This window comes from Typopeltis vanoorti, chromosome 14 (genome assembly GCF_054136105.1).
Source record: "Typopeltis vanoorti isolate ZY-2024b chromosome 14, IOZ_Tvanoo_1.0, whole genome shotgun sequence".
NCBI classification, from domain to species: domain Eukaryota; kingdom Metazoa; phylum Arthropoda; class Arachnida; order Uropygi; family Thelyphonidae; genus Typopeltis; species Typopeltis vanoorti.
This window is the reverse complement of record NC_143562.1, coordinates 87,887,435-87,901,353: the sequence shown is the minus strand read 5'-3', so window position 1 is coordinate 87,901,353 and position 13,919 is coordinate 87,887,435. Positions and strand designations below refer to the sequence as shown.

The 13,919-nt window shown below is 35.7% G+C and overlaps 1 protein-coding gene across 2 annotated transcripts in view; it reads left to right on the top strand.

The window, feature by feature from the left end:
- Nucleotides 1-13,919, top strand: part of LOC150099735 (HAUS augmin-like complex subunit 1) — a 140,790-nt gene that overhangs the window by 110,898 nt on the left and 15,973 nt on the right. For both annotated transcript variants that reach the window (XM_090404240.1, XM_090404239.1), the window contains exon 7: nucleotides 1,576-1,647. In XM_090404240.1, the coding sequence (XP_090260366.1) occupies nucleotides 1,576-1,647 (72 nt within the window). The remainder of the gene's footprint in view (nucleotides 1-1,575; nucleotides 1,648-13,919) is intronic.

Genomic DNA, 13,919 nt, shown 5'->3' with positions numbered 1-13,919 from the left:
ACTTATTGTGTTAAAAAATTGTTCCCCAGAACAACACCTATCCTGTATTGCTATGTATAAATCTATCCTATTCAACCGGCATCTACCCTACAACATGGAAACAGGTCCACATTCAGCCCATCTAAAAGAAAGGTCATAAAGTCAACCAACAAACTACCATCCAATTGCTCTCAAAAATTATGGAGGTAATCAACAACCAACTCCTGAACCCTCTAGAGTCATATCAACTAATCAGTGAATAGGAGTATGGATTCTGCCACTCACTATCTATAGCTGATCTTCTTGTTTTCACCACCCACCTATAGACTCAGGCTATGGAGAAATTTGGAGAAACTCGTGGTTGCCCTTGACATTTCAAAGGCATTAGATCGTGTTTGGCATAGTTGCATACTCACCAAACTGCCATCCTTTGGTCTGCCTTCGTCACTCTGGAACTGGATCACCAATTTTCTCACTGGTTGCTCACTATCCATCATGGTGGACAGTTTACTCTCCTCAGGTTTCCCCACCAATGCAGGAGTACCCCAGGGTTCTGTTCTTTCACCCACTCTCTTCCTCTTGTAGATAACGACCTGCTCTCATAGACTTCCCTCCCAGTATACTCAATCAGTACCTCGCATCCCTCCCAGTACACTCAACACTAATACTTGTAGTGCTCAAGTATTAGAATCCTCAAGATCTACCGCAACCTGGGACCTGAACTCAGATCTCCTAGCTATATCCTAGTGGGGCAATGACAGCCTTGTAAACTTTAATGCTACCAAAACTCAGTTCTGTCTGATCTCTTGCAAGAAAGAGCTTGCATCCCTCCCCCCCTTATTTTCAGTAATACTGAAATATCCAAACATGATCATATTTCAACTATAGCTTCTGCAGCAGCAGCAGCCAAAAAACTTGGTGTACTTTTTCACACAAAATGCTACTTACCTTCACAGCTGCTAACTCTGTACAAAGCCCAAATCTGGCTAATTAATGATCCCTCCCTCTCTCTCTCTCTCTCACAAACCCAATTCAATTCCTCTCTCACAGATGTTCAGTTTCTGCCTTCAGATACTTTCACAGACAGTGCTCTGCTGAATTGGCCACTATTATTCCTCTTCTCTCTTCCAAAATCATTAAAACGAGCTATTTCTAACCATCACCCTTTTACAGTCCATGTTAAAACTCACCGAACCAACTTCACTGCCTTCTCTTTCATTCCATCTACTTCTGTCCTTTGAAACAGTTTCTCCCACTCTGCCTTCCCCAAAGATTACTACCCTCAGCTGTTCAAGCAATTTGTGAACAGACTCCTCTTCTCTTCTATTCCTCTTGCCCACACACACACACACACGGCACTAGGTGTCTTGTGGCCTTTTGTGTGTGTGTGTGTGTGTGTGTGTGTGTGGATCATTTATATATATATATATATATAAGTAATCGTGATAATTACTAAAATGAAATTAGTATTTATGGACCCAATATGGGTTATGTTCACTGAAGTGTAACCAACAATTGTGAGATTTTGGCTTTTTTTTCTGTTCCTCTCTTCTACATTGAAAATTGTTCCATAATCTCTTCATTTTTATTTTTAAGGAAATCAAAGAACTTCAGAAGAAATTATCACCACTTTCTGCCAAACTGAAATGTTATGCTGACCTCACTCCAGTAAGTATTTGACAATTTCATATATTTGGTAATCAAAGCCACCATCATTTAAATTATTTAAAAAGTAATGTTATAGTTCTCTCAAAGTTGGCAATTACACCACAGTTCATTACAGTTGACTCTCACTATAACAAACTAATAAGGATTGCAGGAATAGTTTCCCATCCCATCTTCCGTTATGTGTGAGGCTCACTGGTCTGTCAAAGCTAAGTTATTTGCTTATTTGAAATCTTATTAATGCCCTGATAGTATGGCTAATCCTATCTGCATAGTGTGTTATGACTGTCAGTCGTGCATTCTGGCCAGTTTACATAAATGGATATGACACGTTATGGGGGGGGGGGGGGAACCAGACTGACTGTACCTGCAATATTATCATGATCAGAGTACTGAAAAAAACTATGAAGAATAGGCAGCAAAAAATTATCTATATTTGTTAGACTAAATAAAAATACCATGCTAAACATGATATGTAAAGCATGTGCACCGTAGTTGATGTGCTTGTGCCAATATTAGCTGACCAAATCTTATAAACACTTTGTGGCATGTATTCTGAAGAAATCTCTTTCTTAGTCAGACATTTTCAGAGCAAAATATTTTAGTGAATATAATTTATAAATTTGATTTCTCTGTATGAAATAACTGAAAACATGGAGTTTTACATAGTCAGATTGCACTTAAGACAATAATATCTGGATGCTCCAAATTTCAATATTATTCCTTGCATAGAGCCTCCTTAGCTCATTCGATATAGACGAAGCCCCTTTAGTCAGAAAGACCTGAGCTTGATTCCTGTCAGGGATGTGAGGAACCTTTATCTGGTCTCATATGGAGGCAGGTGGCTTTTTTCACCCTGAAATTCTGGTTTTTCGTCTCCCAGAACAGGCAAACTGGCTCTGTGAACACTTGCACACTGATTACAGTCATGAATATCACCCTTAGGGAATGCAGCAGAGGAGTGACGAACCTGCTGCATTAATTTGTTGTAAGCCCCTCATTAGGGGAAACTCAACCCATGCAAAGGGAACGATAGGATTCCTTGCATAAGCATGGCATTTCTTTAGAGAAACTTTTTCTTCTTAGTACTGGGAACACTTGATAGTGTAGTGCATTGCTTACTTGCCTGAAATTCTCTTTATTGGGTCTACTTTAGGGGGGCATGATGATTGATAACTTGTACACTCTGGAACTGGAGAATTTATTTCTGAGACTTCTGTTTCATGTTCTGTTACTTTCATTTATTGTACATATTTTGCCACAATACAAAGGTATAAAGACATTATAATATATACAGATGGAAAAATAACTTCTTTGTCTACTTCAGTGTTTTGAAAAAAATAATTACTACTCTTCTCTTGCCATATCAGCAGAAACACTTGCCTTTTACTCCAGAATTTGGTTTTTCCTTTATTTATTTTGCAACTGACTTCATTTGTTTAGCTTGTGCCCAACACAAACCAAAAAGTTCCACCAATATAAGTTTTCTCCTTCTGAAAGTATACAGCTAACTGAAATGTATTGTAGTAATTGCCCACATAGATTTATATCCTTTGCCTAGATTATCAGCTCCTGAGTATACTTCATAAATCCAAACATACCTAGATCATGATTCTATGACAATATATGCTTTAATTTCATATTTATCTGGTTCATTAGGTTTATAAATTTGAACTTCAAAGTTTATAAATGCCCTTTTCCACTATAGCATGCCCTTGTTGAGAGAAATCTTATTTTATAAAATGTGTTGCCTTCTGGAATGGCTAAGTTATCATTGAAATGTAGGAATTTCTGAATAAGTACAAAGCAGTTTACATTACCTGATTGAAGATTGGTAATTGAAATAGTTGATCAGGCACTCCAGTATATTTTCAAGCCTGACTTTTGGTCAGTTCTAGTTAACATTACAAGTTCAAGAAGCTGACAAGTTTCTTCTATTATGGGTTTTCAATGTCAAGCATGCAGTCACAAGCTAATCTGTTTGCAAGAAATGCTCAGCATAAGTTTCAGATATGCCATATCAGTTATTATTCACTTTAGCTGAAAGTCTGGCTGATCTAGCTGAAAGGCACAAAAATCAGCTGAATATACATTTCTGTTCACCTTTTATCTCTTACTTTTTGATGACTGAATGGAAGTAGGCCTATCTTGAACGTTGCTTTCACTATAAGATGAATCTTATGATAAATATAATACATAAGTATGTCACTAGTAGGTGGCCAAATAAATCACTAGAATGTAGCCAACTGATGTGAGTAGAAAAACAATAAAAATGCCTTATCTGAAGAGATTGTAGACAATAATTCTGGGAATCTAAAACATAGATCTGCTTAGTTCCACAACTGGAAACTGCATGCATGTTGATTCATCAATGTTTCTGCATTAGTAGTTGTGTAAATGTTAATCACATCTTCACTTTCTAACATGATTTCTTTCTTTCGTTTCTTTTTTAGAATGTCCTTTTATTTTTAATAATAATAATAAAAAAAATTGGTAAGTTGAATTATGTTGCATATCATCTCAATAAGAATTGCATTCTTGTTTTCATTCATATTTTGCTCTGATATACTCAAACGAATCTACGAAGTGCACTTTTTTGTATATTGAAAGCAATTGCAATAAGCATTGGCTATGACATCATCATCTTCAATTTCCTGATAAATACTCTCAAGGGGGGTGGGGGGGTTTGGGTACTATTACAGAACCACATGATTAATTTAAGTTTACATTATTGTTAATCTCCTGTCAACGATTTTCCTCCAAATTAGTCTATTACTTGTCAGCACTTCAATATTGTTGTATCTAACATTTCATGCTTCTAAAGCACTTCTGAAGGAATCATTCTACCTACTCTTGATCTTTCTCTGGTCTCTTTCCTAGCATCTTGACATCAAGCACCAGTTTCGCTAATCTTTTCTCACCCATTCTATTTAAGTGGCTATACCACTATAGATTAGCTCTGCTCACACATTCTTGAAAGCTAATAATGTCAAGTTCCTTTCTAATATCTTCATTTTCAAATATGATTCTGCCATCTGTTCACTCTCCTAATTTTCTCAGAACTCTCATGTCTGTGGTCTCTAGTCTTTTATCAAGTGTTTTATTTCTAACTCAATTCTCAGATCCATAACTTAAAACTGGTTTGAACACTGTCTGGTATACTACTAGTTTGGTGTTTTGGTTAATTTCTCTCTTACTACATATAAATTTATTCAACTGGCTCCCCTTATTGGTACATATAAAAAAATTTATAATGACAATGAATTCTTGTTATACCAACTTTACTTATTCTGTTGTCTATTTACAAATTTAATTTGCCATCTTCACAAAAAAACTGTCTAAATAGCTGTAATATTTTTCTATTTCTGTATAGATTCTCCAGTGAGAATGCAGCTGAAGTTTTCTATATTCTCCTATTTTCATAGTTCTGATCTTTTTATTGCTGATTTTCATTCCAAATTTGTTCAAGATGTGCAGTTTAGCTAGAGAACCCTGGAGACTTGCGCAGGAATACATCGTCACCTGTGTAAAGCAAAGCTTTACACAGTTGATGATGTATTCTGATTATGTTTGATATCAAACATAAATATAGACTATGTATTCCTCTGTATAATGTTCTATTTATCCCAGTATAATTGTAGTGTTTTGAAAAGCTTTTCTCTGTGTCGTATGCCTTTTCCAGATCTACAAAACTTAAGTACAGATATATTCCCATGATTTCTCAACTATTTGTCATAAAGCAAAATTCTGATTCTGACAACTTCTATTTGGCCTGAACCCAGCTTGTTCTTCAAAAATCACAATTTTTCTTAGTCTCTTTTTGAGTATGCTTATATAAATCATAGCTGGAACACTTAGTAGAGAAATTCCTCTGTAATTTTTACATTCAGCTTTATTCTCTTTTCTTTTCTTTTTTTTTTTTTAAATAGATGGAAACTATGAGAGCTCTGCCTCTACTCCAGTCATCTAGAATTCGACCTTTTGACGAGGTCCTCTGACTTATGCAAATGTAGCCACTGTGAAACTTCACAGTGGCTCCATGTTTAAGCATTTCTTTTTGAATATCATCATGTTCTTACTTTCAACAAGGTTTTATCATAATGTTTTAAGAAAACAAACACCTCTGTAGGGCAGTCACAAGAATATTTGCTTTTCAGTTAGAAAACTTGTATTCAAATCCCATCTAGGACACAAGGAACCTTAAGGTTTTTCAATTAAATGTGAGTTAGTCAGACTTGAGCAGAGGTGTCAGGCTTTTGCCTCTGTTAATCATACATACTTCCTAGAAAATAGATGATTAACAGACATATTGGTCTCATAGCATTAGTTGCCTTGAGGTCATAATTCTAACCAATTTGATCTTACCTGAACAATAATGGTTTGCTCAGGAAGTGATGTTATGGTTTGTCTATATTAACAGCAGTTGACTAAATGTATGCAAGTTGTAAAAGTAGTTTGTTAAACTGAACTAATTTTGACAAGTTAATTTGTCAATCAAAATGAGCTTACGTAGGTCATTCGGTTTTGACGATGCCCTTCAGTTGGAAAGACCTGGATTTGAATATCATCTAGGACATAAAGAATCTTTATCAGGGCTTTTCAATTGAAGATGAGTTAGTCCGTTTCATACAGATGTAGCAGTTGTTTTTCTTTTGGAAACTTGGGATTTTCATCCAGCAAAACAGACTAACCAGCCAGAAGAACAGACATGATATACAGACATAGGAGAATACACGAATAAGGATTAACCAACCTGTTCCTTCAGATTTGATTTCAAATGCCCACATGATAAGGTATGAGTCTACATGCAAGCATGAAAGAAATCCATATCGGAATTTGTCAAAATTAGTTTATTTTAAAAAATTTCAAATGAAAGGCAATGTAGCTGGTTTTTAATTGCTATAATATTCTAATGTTTGCTCTGCCTCATTCTGTTGAATCTGTCTCTGTTGTTCTCCAAATACTTATATCTATAATACTAATATCATTATTCTGAACTTATTTTCTTTAAAACTTTTTTTTCTCCAACCTCATCATCATCAATTTCTTGACATGTACCCTCAAGGGGTGTACAGGATATGATAGTACTACATGAAAAATTTACGTCAAAACTAACTTCCTATCTACAATTTTCCTCCAAATCATTCTGTTACTTGTCAAGACTCCAACATTATCAGATCTTATATTTCTATCGTCTAAGGCACTTTTGTACCGTATCAATCTACCTATATCTTGGTCTTCCTCTGGGTCGTTTTCCAGCCAACCTGACAGAGAACACTTGATTTGCTAATCTTTCCTCGCACATTCTGTTCAAGGGACCATACCACCTGAGATCAGCTCTGCTAACGCATTCCAGGATGTTGATAATGTCAAGTTCTTTCCTAATATCCTTGTTTTTAATATGATATTGCCATTGATGCCATCTGTTCTTTTCTAAATAACTTAGGGAAATGAAACAACGTAGATCTGAATATAAATTAAATTATATTTTAATAGATATTTCCGATATTTCGGCAATGTCACATTGCCATTTTCTAAAGGAACTTACAAAAGGCAGGTGCACACAGGCAATAACAATACAGTAACTGAGAATGAAGATTTGAAGCTATCGTTCTCCTAGACGTCCTGATGGTGCCCTCTAATTTGTATGTGGGGGAATCAATGCCATCCACTATGGGACGTAATGGCACATTTTCTTTATGTATTTTTGGGAGTCCGTAAATACGGGGGGGGGTATAGAGTTAAATGGTTTTAATCTGTTGGTAACTTGGCATTCATTCCCCCACATACAAATTAGCTAAACATTTGGCCAAAGAGCTCACACACTATACTGGCAACACACCATCACACACAAAAAACTCAGCCCACTTCAAAGCCAGCATAGAAAACCTTACACTCCAACATACTGACATAATGCTCAGCTTCGACGTCTCCTCCTTATTCACAAATGTCCCACTCAAGGAAACTTTAGAGCTAATCCAAGCTAAATTTTCCCCCGATATCTCAGCCCTATTTCAGTTCACAATGAACTAAGGCTATTTCGTTTGGCAGGGAAAATTCTACAAACCAGTAGAGGGGACAGCCATGGGCTCACCACTCTCATCACCCTTGGCCAATTTCTTTATGGAGACCTTTGAGGAAAAAGCCTTAGCCTCTGCCCCACAAAAACCAACCATATGGCTTCGCTACGTTGATGATGTGTTCGCTATTTGGCCACATGGCTCTGAAACACTCCTCTCCTTCCTTAAACACTTAAACAACCAACACGCCAGAATCAAGTTCACCCTGGAAAAAGAGGAAAACAACTGCCTCCCTTTCCTAGACACACTAGTCACCTGCCAGCCTGATGGAACTTTGGTTTTCTCAGTTTACAGAAAACCCGCCCATACAGGCAGATACATCTACCAACAATCCCCCCCCCCTCACAACAATATGGAGTGGTAAAAACACTATACAACAGGGCTAAACTAATCTGTTCTAACGACATAGCCCTTAACACTGAACTAAATCACATCCTCAACACTTTCTCAGCCAATGGCTACCTCCCCCAAAAAATCCAAAAAATATTAAAACCTACAAACCACAGCCCCCCCTCCTCCTCCCCCCACAAAAAAGATTACTCTAAATCCATCACCATTCCCTACATCCGAGGCACCTCAGAAAAAATTACCAAAATTCTAAAAAAACATGACCTCACCTCCTGTTACAGGCCTTACAGAAAATTGGCATCCCTTATCCGCTCTACCAAAGACCAACCACTTCCCCTAGACCTACCTGGTGTATACCAGGTCCCTTGCAGTTGTAAACTGTCGTACTTTGGCCAAACAGGCAGGACAGCGAATATCAGAATTTCTGAACACAAGGACTACATCCGGTTTTACAAGTATAGCCGGTCTTGCAGACCATGCTCTGGATACTCGCCACAGAATACGGTGGAAGAAAGCAACAATAATACACCGGAGCAAATATAAATTCGAAAGATTATTTATGGAATCAGCCTCTGCCCTAAGAAACTCTCCAAACCTCAACAAATTTGGTTGTATGCGACTGCCCCAAATTTGGGAGGCATACATCAGCAGACCTTCAGCCCAACGGCCAAGAACGCCTACTTAGCCCGCCAGAGGGCACCATCAGGACTTCTAGGAGAACAATTCAAATCTTCATTCTCAGTTACTGTATTGTTATTGCCTGTGTGCACCTGCCTTTTTGTAAGTTCCTTTAGAAAATGGCAATGTGACATTGCCGAAATATCGGAAATATCTATTAAAATATAATTTAATTTATATTCGGATCTACGTTGTTTCAATTCCCTGAGTTATTTAGAAATGCATAACCAACGTATAAGCCTGTCTACGAGATGTCATCTGTTCACGGCTCTAATCTTAATCAGGACTCTCATATCTGCGGTCTCTAGTCATTGGTCAAGTGTTTTACATCTCTGACCCAGCTCTCAGATCCATAAGTTAAAACTGGTTTGAACACTGTCTTGTATACAGCTAATTTAGTGTTCCGACTAATTTCTCTCTTATTCCATATGAATTTATTCAATTGACTTCCTACCATACCAGCTTTGTTGATTATGTTGTCTAATTCCATATTTAATTTACCATCTTCACTAAAAATCGTGCCTAAGTAGCTGAAATGTTTTACTCGTTCCACAGGTTCCCCATTCACAACGCAGTTGACATTTTCAACAATTCTGCCTATTTTCAATGTCTTTGTCTTTTTAATGCTGACCTTCATACCATATCTACTACAACAGTTATTCAATTTAGTCAAGGAATCTTGCAAACTGTAGCTGATTTATTTAGAAGTATAACATCGTCCACATAAAGCAAAGAACTGACATTAACATCTCCAATTCTGATATCATGTTCGATACCACTTTCCTTCATAATGTGATCCATATAGATAATGAATAACAGAGGGGATAATGTACATCCTTGTCTCACACCAGATTAACATTAAACCATCTTCCTGTACTTCCTTCAATTCTAACTGCTGACGTACAACTCAAATAAAGACTAAGTATTGCTTGATATAATGCTCCATTGACGCCATATAACTGTAGCTTATTGAATAGCTTCTCTCTTGCCTCCTTGTCATATGCCTTTTCCAGATCGACAAAACTTAAATACAGATCCTTGTTATATTCCCATGCTTCCTCAATTATTTGTCGTAAAGTGAAGATCTGATCCTGACAGCCTCTATTTGGCCCTGAATCCAGCTTGTTCTTCACCTAGCTTTTCTTCCACAATTTTTCTCAACCGTTTCTCAAGTATACTTGCATAGATCTTGGCAGGAACACTCAGTATGGAAATACCTCTGTAATTCTCACATTCAGTTTTATTTCCCTTTTTATATATGGGTACTATTAGGGCTCTACTCCAATCATCGGGAATTCATCCCTCTGTCCAGGTTTTCTGAACTATGCAGTGCAGCCACTTTAAGACTTTTTATACCACCATATTTCAGGTCGAATATCATCTACTCCTGCTGTCTTTCCACGTTTCAAGCCTTTGATGGCTTTTTTCTACTTCAAGTATGGGTATGTATTCCTGACTGAATGCTTGTTGAGTGTTTTTTTACCACTGTGCTATCACTGCTTGTTTCATTTAGCAATTTTTCGAAGTAATTACTCCATACTTCAAGGATATCTTTTTCTCCTGTTTTCATGTCACCTTTATCATCTCTAACTCCTTTTACAGCACTCTTTCCTCCATTTCTAAGCTTCTTCAACAACCTCCAGAATATCTTACCACCTTCTTGGTATTTATTAAAAGTCCTCCCATGACTTTTGTTTATCTAGTTTTACACAGTGTTTAGCTTTCTTACATTTGTCTCTGTATTCTCTAAGAGCAAAAGCTGACTTATTTGCCAGGAACTTTTGATATGCTTTCTTCTTTTCCTTCACTGCCTCTTTAACTTTCTGTGTCCACCATGGAGTTCTGATTTTTCTATCCTTGCAGACAACCTCACCACATGCCTCTCTGGCTGACTCAATCAGGGTTTTCTTCAAGGCTTGCCACTGAATTTCAAAGGTTTGGTTCCTGCTCTCAAACTCTTTCATTTTTTTCCTCAATAATCTTTGTGTATTTTAGTCTACAGTTCACATCTGAGAGCTGCTCAACTTTTATTCGCTTTAAAACTTTCTTACATGTTATTCTCCAACTCGACTAACTAATAGATAATCACAACTCTGTTTGGGTTCCCTTTTTCAATTGCACTGATCCAGCAACAAAAAGTTGCTAAAGCATTTGTTATTGCTAGGAAATTTCACATCAGTTATTCACATGCCTACTACCAGAAATATCAGATAAATCTAACCACTTTCAACAAGATGCACTGGATGTTGTCTGGCATTATAAGAATGCAGGGATGAAATTCATAATTTCTCTGTATCATTTTGTTGAATTATTGTTTCTGCTCTTCATCCAAATATTTGTACTGAGCATATCACAAACAGTTCTAGATAAAAATATTTATTCTTGATTTCATTTTCAATTCTCAACCATTTAAACCTTGGTTCTCCAAAAAGTGTACCAAACTGTTTAAAAAAAAAAAAAAAAAAAAAAAAACACCTCAAGAATATCACAGATGGCTTTCTTGAAATCTTTTTAATAGATATAAGCAAATTTTCAGTTTCCTAAAATTGGAAAGCTGTTGGACATAACCTTTGTCCCAAGACTGCTTCCTTCACTTTTGCACTTTTATGGTTCTGTTGTATTATCATACACAGAATAATCCATTCTTCTGGTAAATATCCCATTAACATTCGTTAGCTTTAAATTTTGCATCATAAAGAGATCAGAAGAATCTTATTCAATCTGTATGTCACAATATAAATAAATATATTTTGATATACGGTAAATCAGTCTATATATTCTGGTCCTGATTGCATTTTTCTTATTGTTCTTAGTTTCTACTCTGTAATTGATTGTTTTTTTTGTGACATTTTAATGCTCTACCATTCCTGGGATTTATCCTACATCTTAGAAGGGAAGCAAATCTTTACTATCAAATTACTGTTTTACTGTTCTGTTGTCCATACTTCGATTCTTTTTAAAGTGATAGAGGAATCTATTGAGAGACAGCTACTTTATTGCCACTGTTGATCAATAGGGCATTGGCTTGCTTATATCCCTGAACTTTGGACAAATTGCCATGAGAAAAATTTGAAGAAACACATCTGGCTGCATTTGATATATCTAAATAAGCTTCCCTCTTGTGGCCTTTCTTCAGACTTTTCAACTGGATGCTCTTTCTCTGTGGTCACACATGTGATGGATAGTTATCTTTAAACTTCATAGTTAATGATAGAATAACACAAGGCTCTGTGGTTTATGTACCCTTAATTGTATATATATAATAATGACCTTCTCCAATTGATTTTACATTTAATCTGCAGTTTTGCTGATGACAGCACTTTTTTTCTTTTGACAAATGTACTAAACAAATGAACAAAATTTCTAGAATAACTATTATCTGAATAACTACTATTTAACTATTACACCAACTCTAAAATTGGATCTGCCTTTCTCTAATGGGAATCTTATAATCTTGTTCATTTTAATGCAAACATTAATTCCGTCTAATTTTTAGCAATAATGAACCGTTATTTTCCATTTTACTTTCTTTGAACAATAACTCCAAATCTTTGAAACGTTGCTAGTTAGAAAACTCAATCTTTCCTGACATAAGTATGTTGCAAGCATCGACTCCTGAGTATTCAAAAAAGAAATTGGGATCCAAAATCTGCACTAATTTTTTCAGTCTATAGTAAGTCCAGAAGTCAAGAGTTTATCATATTTAATATTTAATGTAATATGCTTTAAAATAACTTGTATTGCTTAGTGTAAACATTAGTACTGTCAGAATAATTGAAATGCAGTTGAGTGGGATAAAGTTATCATGCTTGATGTACAGAAACTTATTTTTCACTTTTCACACTGATACATTAATAGAATGGATTCGAACAGTCAGTAAGCTTAGGTGAATTAATCATTTGAATAGCCTCACTCATTCTGTATTTCCTAGAGGCTACGATCTTCAGCTATTCAGATGTGCGTTAGATAGAAAATAACACATGGAAAAATTTTATTGTCATTATTAAATGCTTTTTTTAAATAATACCGAAAAGGGAAGTCATAAATTTGAACATTAAAATATTACCACTTAAAAATCACAAAACATTTATAGATTACCAGTCCTTTTTAATATACCAACTAACAAAAGTCAGAAAATCAGTAACAATAAACAGATGGAATGAAAGAGGAAGACAAGAAATTGACTTGTGAATTTACAGTCAATTTCTGTGGAAAGATAAACTGGGGTGAATGATGCCCATTTCCAGGGCTGTTGTAATCTACTAAGCAACTAAGGCAATGCCTAGGAGTGATAAGTTTGGAGAGCAGAGAGAATCAGCAAGATTGTATCTTGACCATAAAAAGTTTGTTTTTAATTTCATGAATTTAGGGGCAGCAAAATAGTGCTTGCCTAGGGGGGGGGGGTAACATACTCTTACAGTGGTCCTAGCCAGTTCATTGGAACCTAGAAGAAGCAGTGGAAGTTCAATGGAAATATGTTTAAGTAAGCAAAGTGAATCTTTGGAAAAGTGGAGAGGGAGTGTCCCAATTGCTCCCATTTGGATAGCATCAAGCATTTTTAGGTGGAGAGTTGGTGTACAATGCAGAATATGGAAACAGTATTCAAAGGTGAAACAGATCTGTGATTTATATGGAGTAACAGTTATTCAGTCAAGAAGTAGTATCTTAGTGATAATATACAGCTAGTTTTTTAAGGCTGGAAAGGTTATGAATGTTGATATGTTGTGCCATAAGCTAGAAGTGTAAGTTAGCCCAAGAAGAGAAATCAATCTTATTTGAAGTACTAGATATTTTCAAAAGTAAGGTGAAGCGAGACTTCTTTGTGAGTAACAGACAGGTTTGTTATAAAATATTAATACCAGAAACACTTACGTTTAATATTTTTATTGTAAAATTTTTGGCTAAGTTGTATAGCCATTGTATTGATAATGGTATGAAAACGGTTATAGGAAAACTCAAAAAAGAACAGTTTAATTGATATGTGCAACATTGGCTGCAAGAGAATAGCTCATCTGCATTAATATATATTCAAAATAAATTACAATAAATTGATTTAATTAATTATTTTTAAATTATAAACAATATTTAATTACAATTATGTGAAACACATGAATGGTGAGTATTGGTTAATGTAACTTCCCAAAATTGAGAAAATTTTAAGCAATTTTT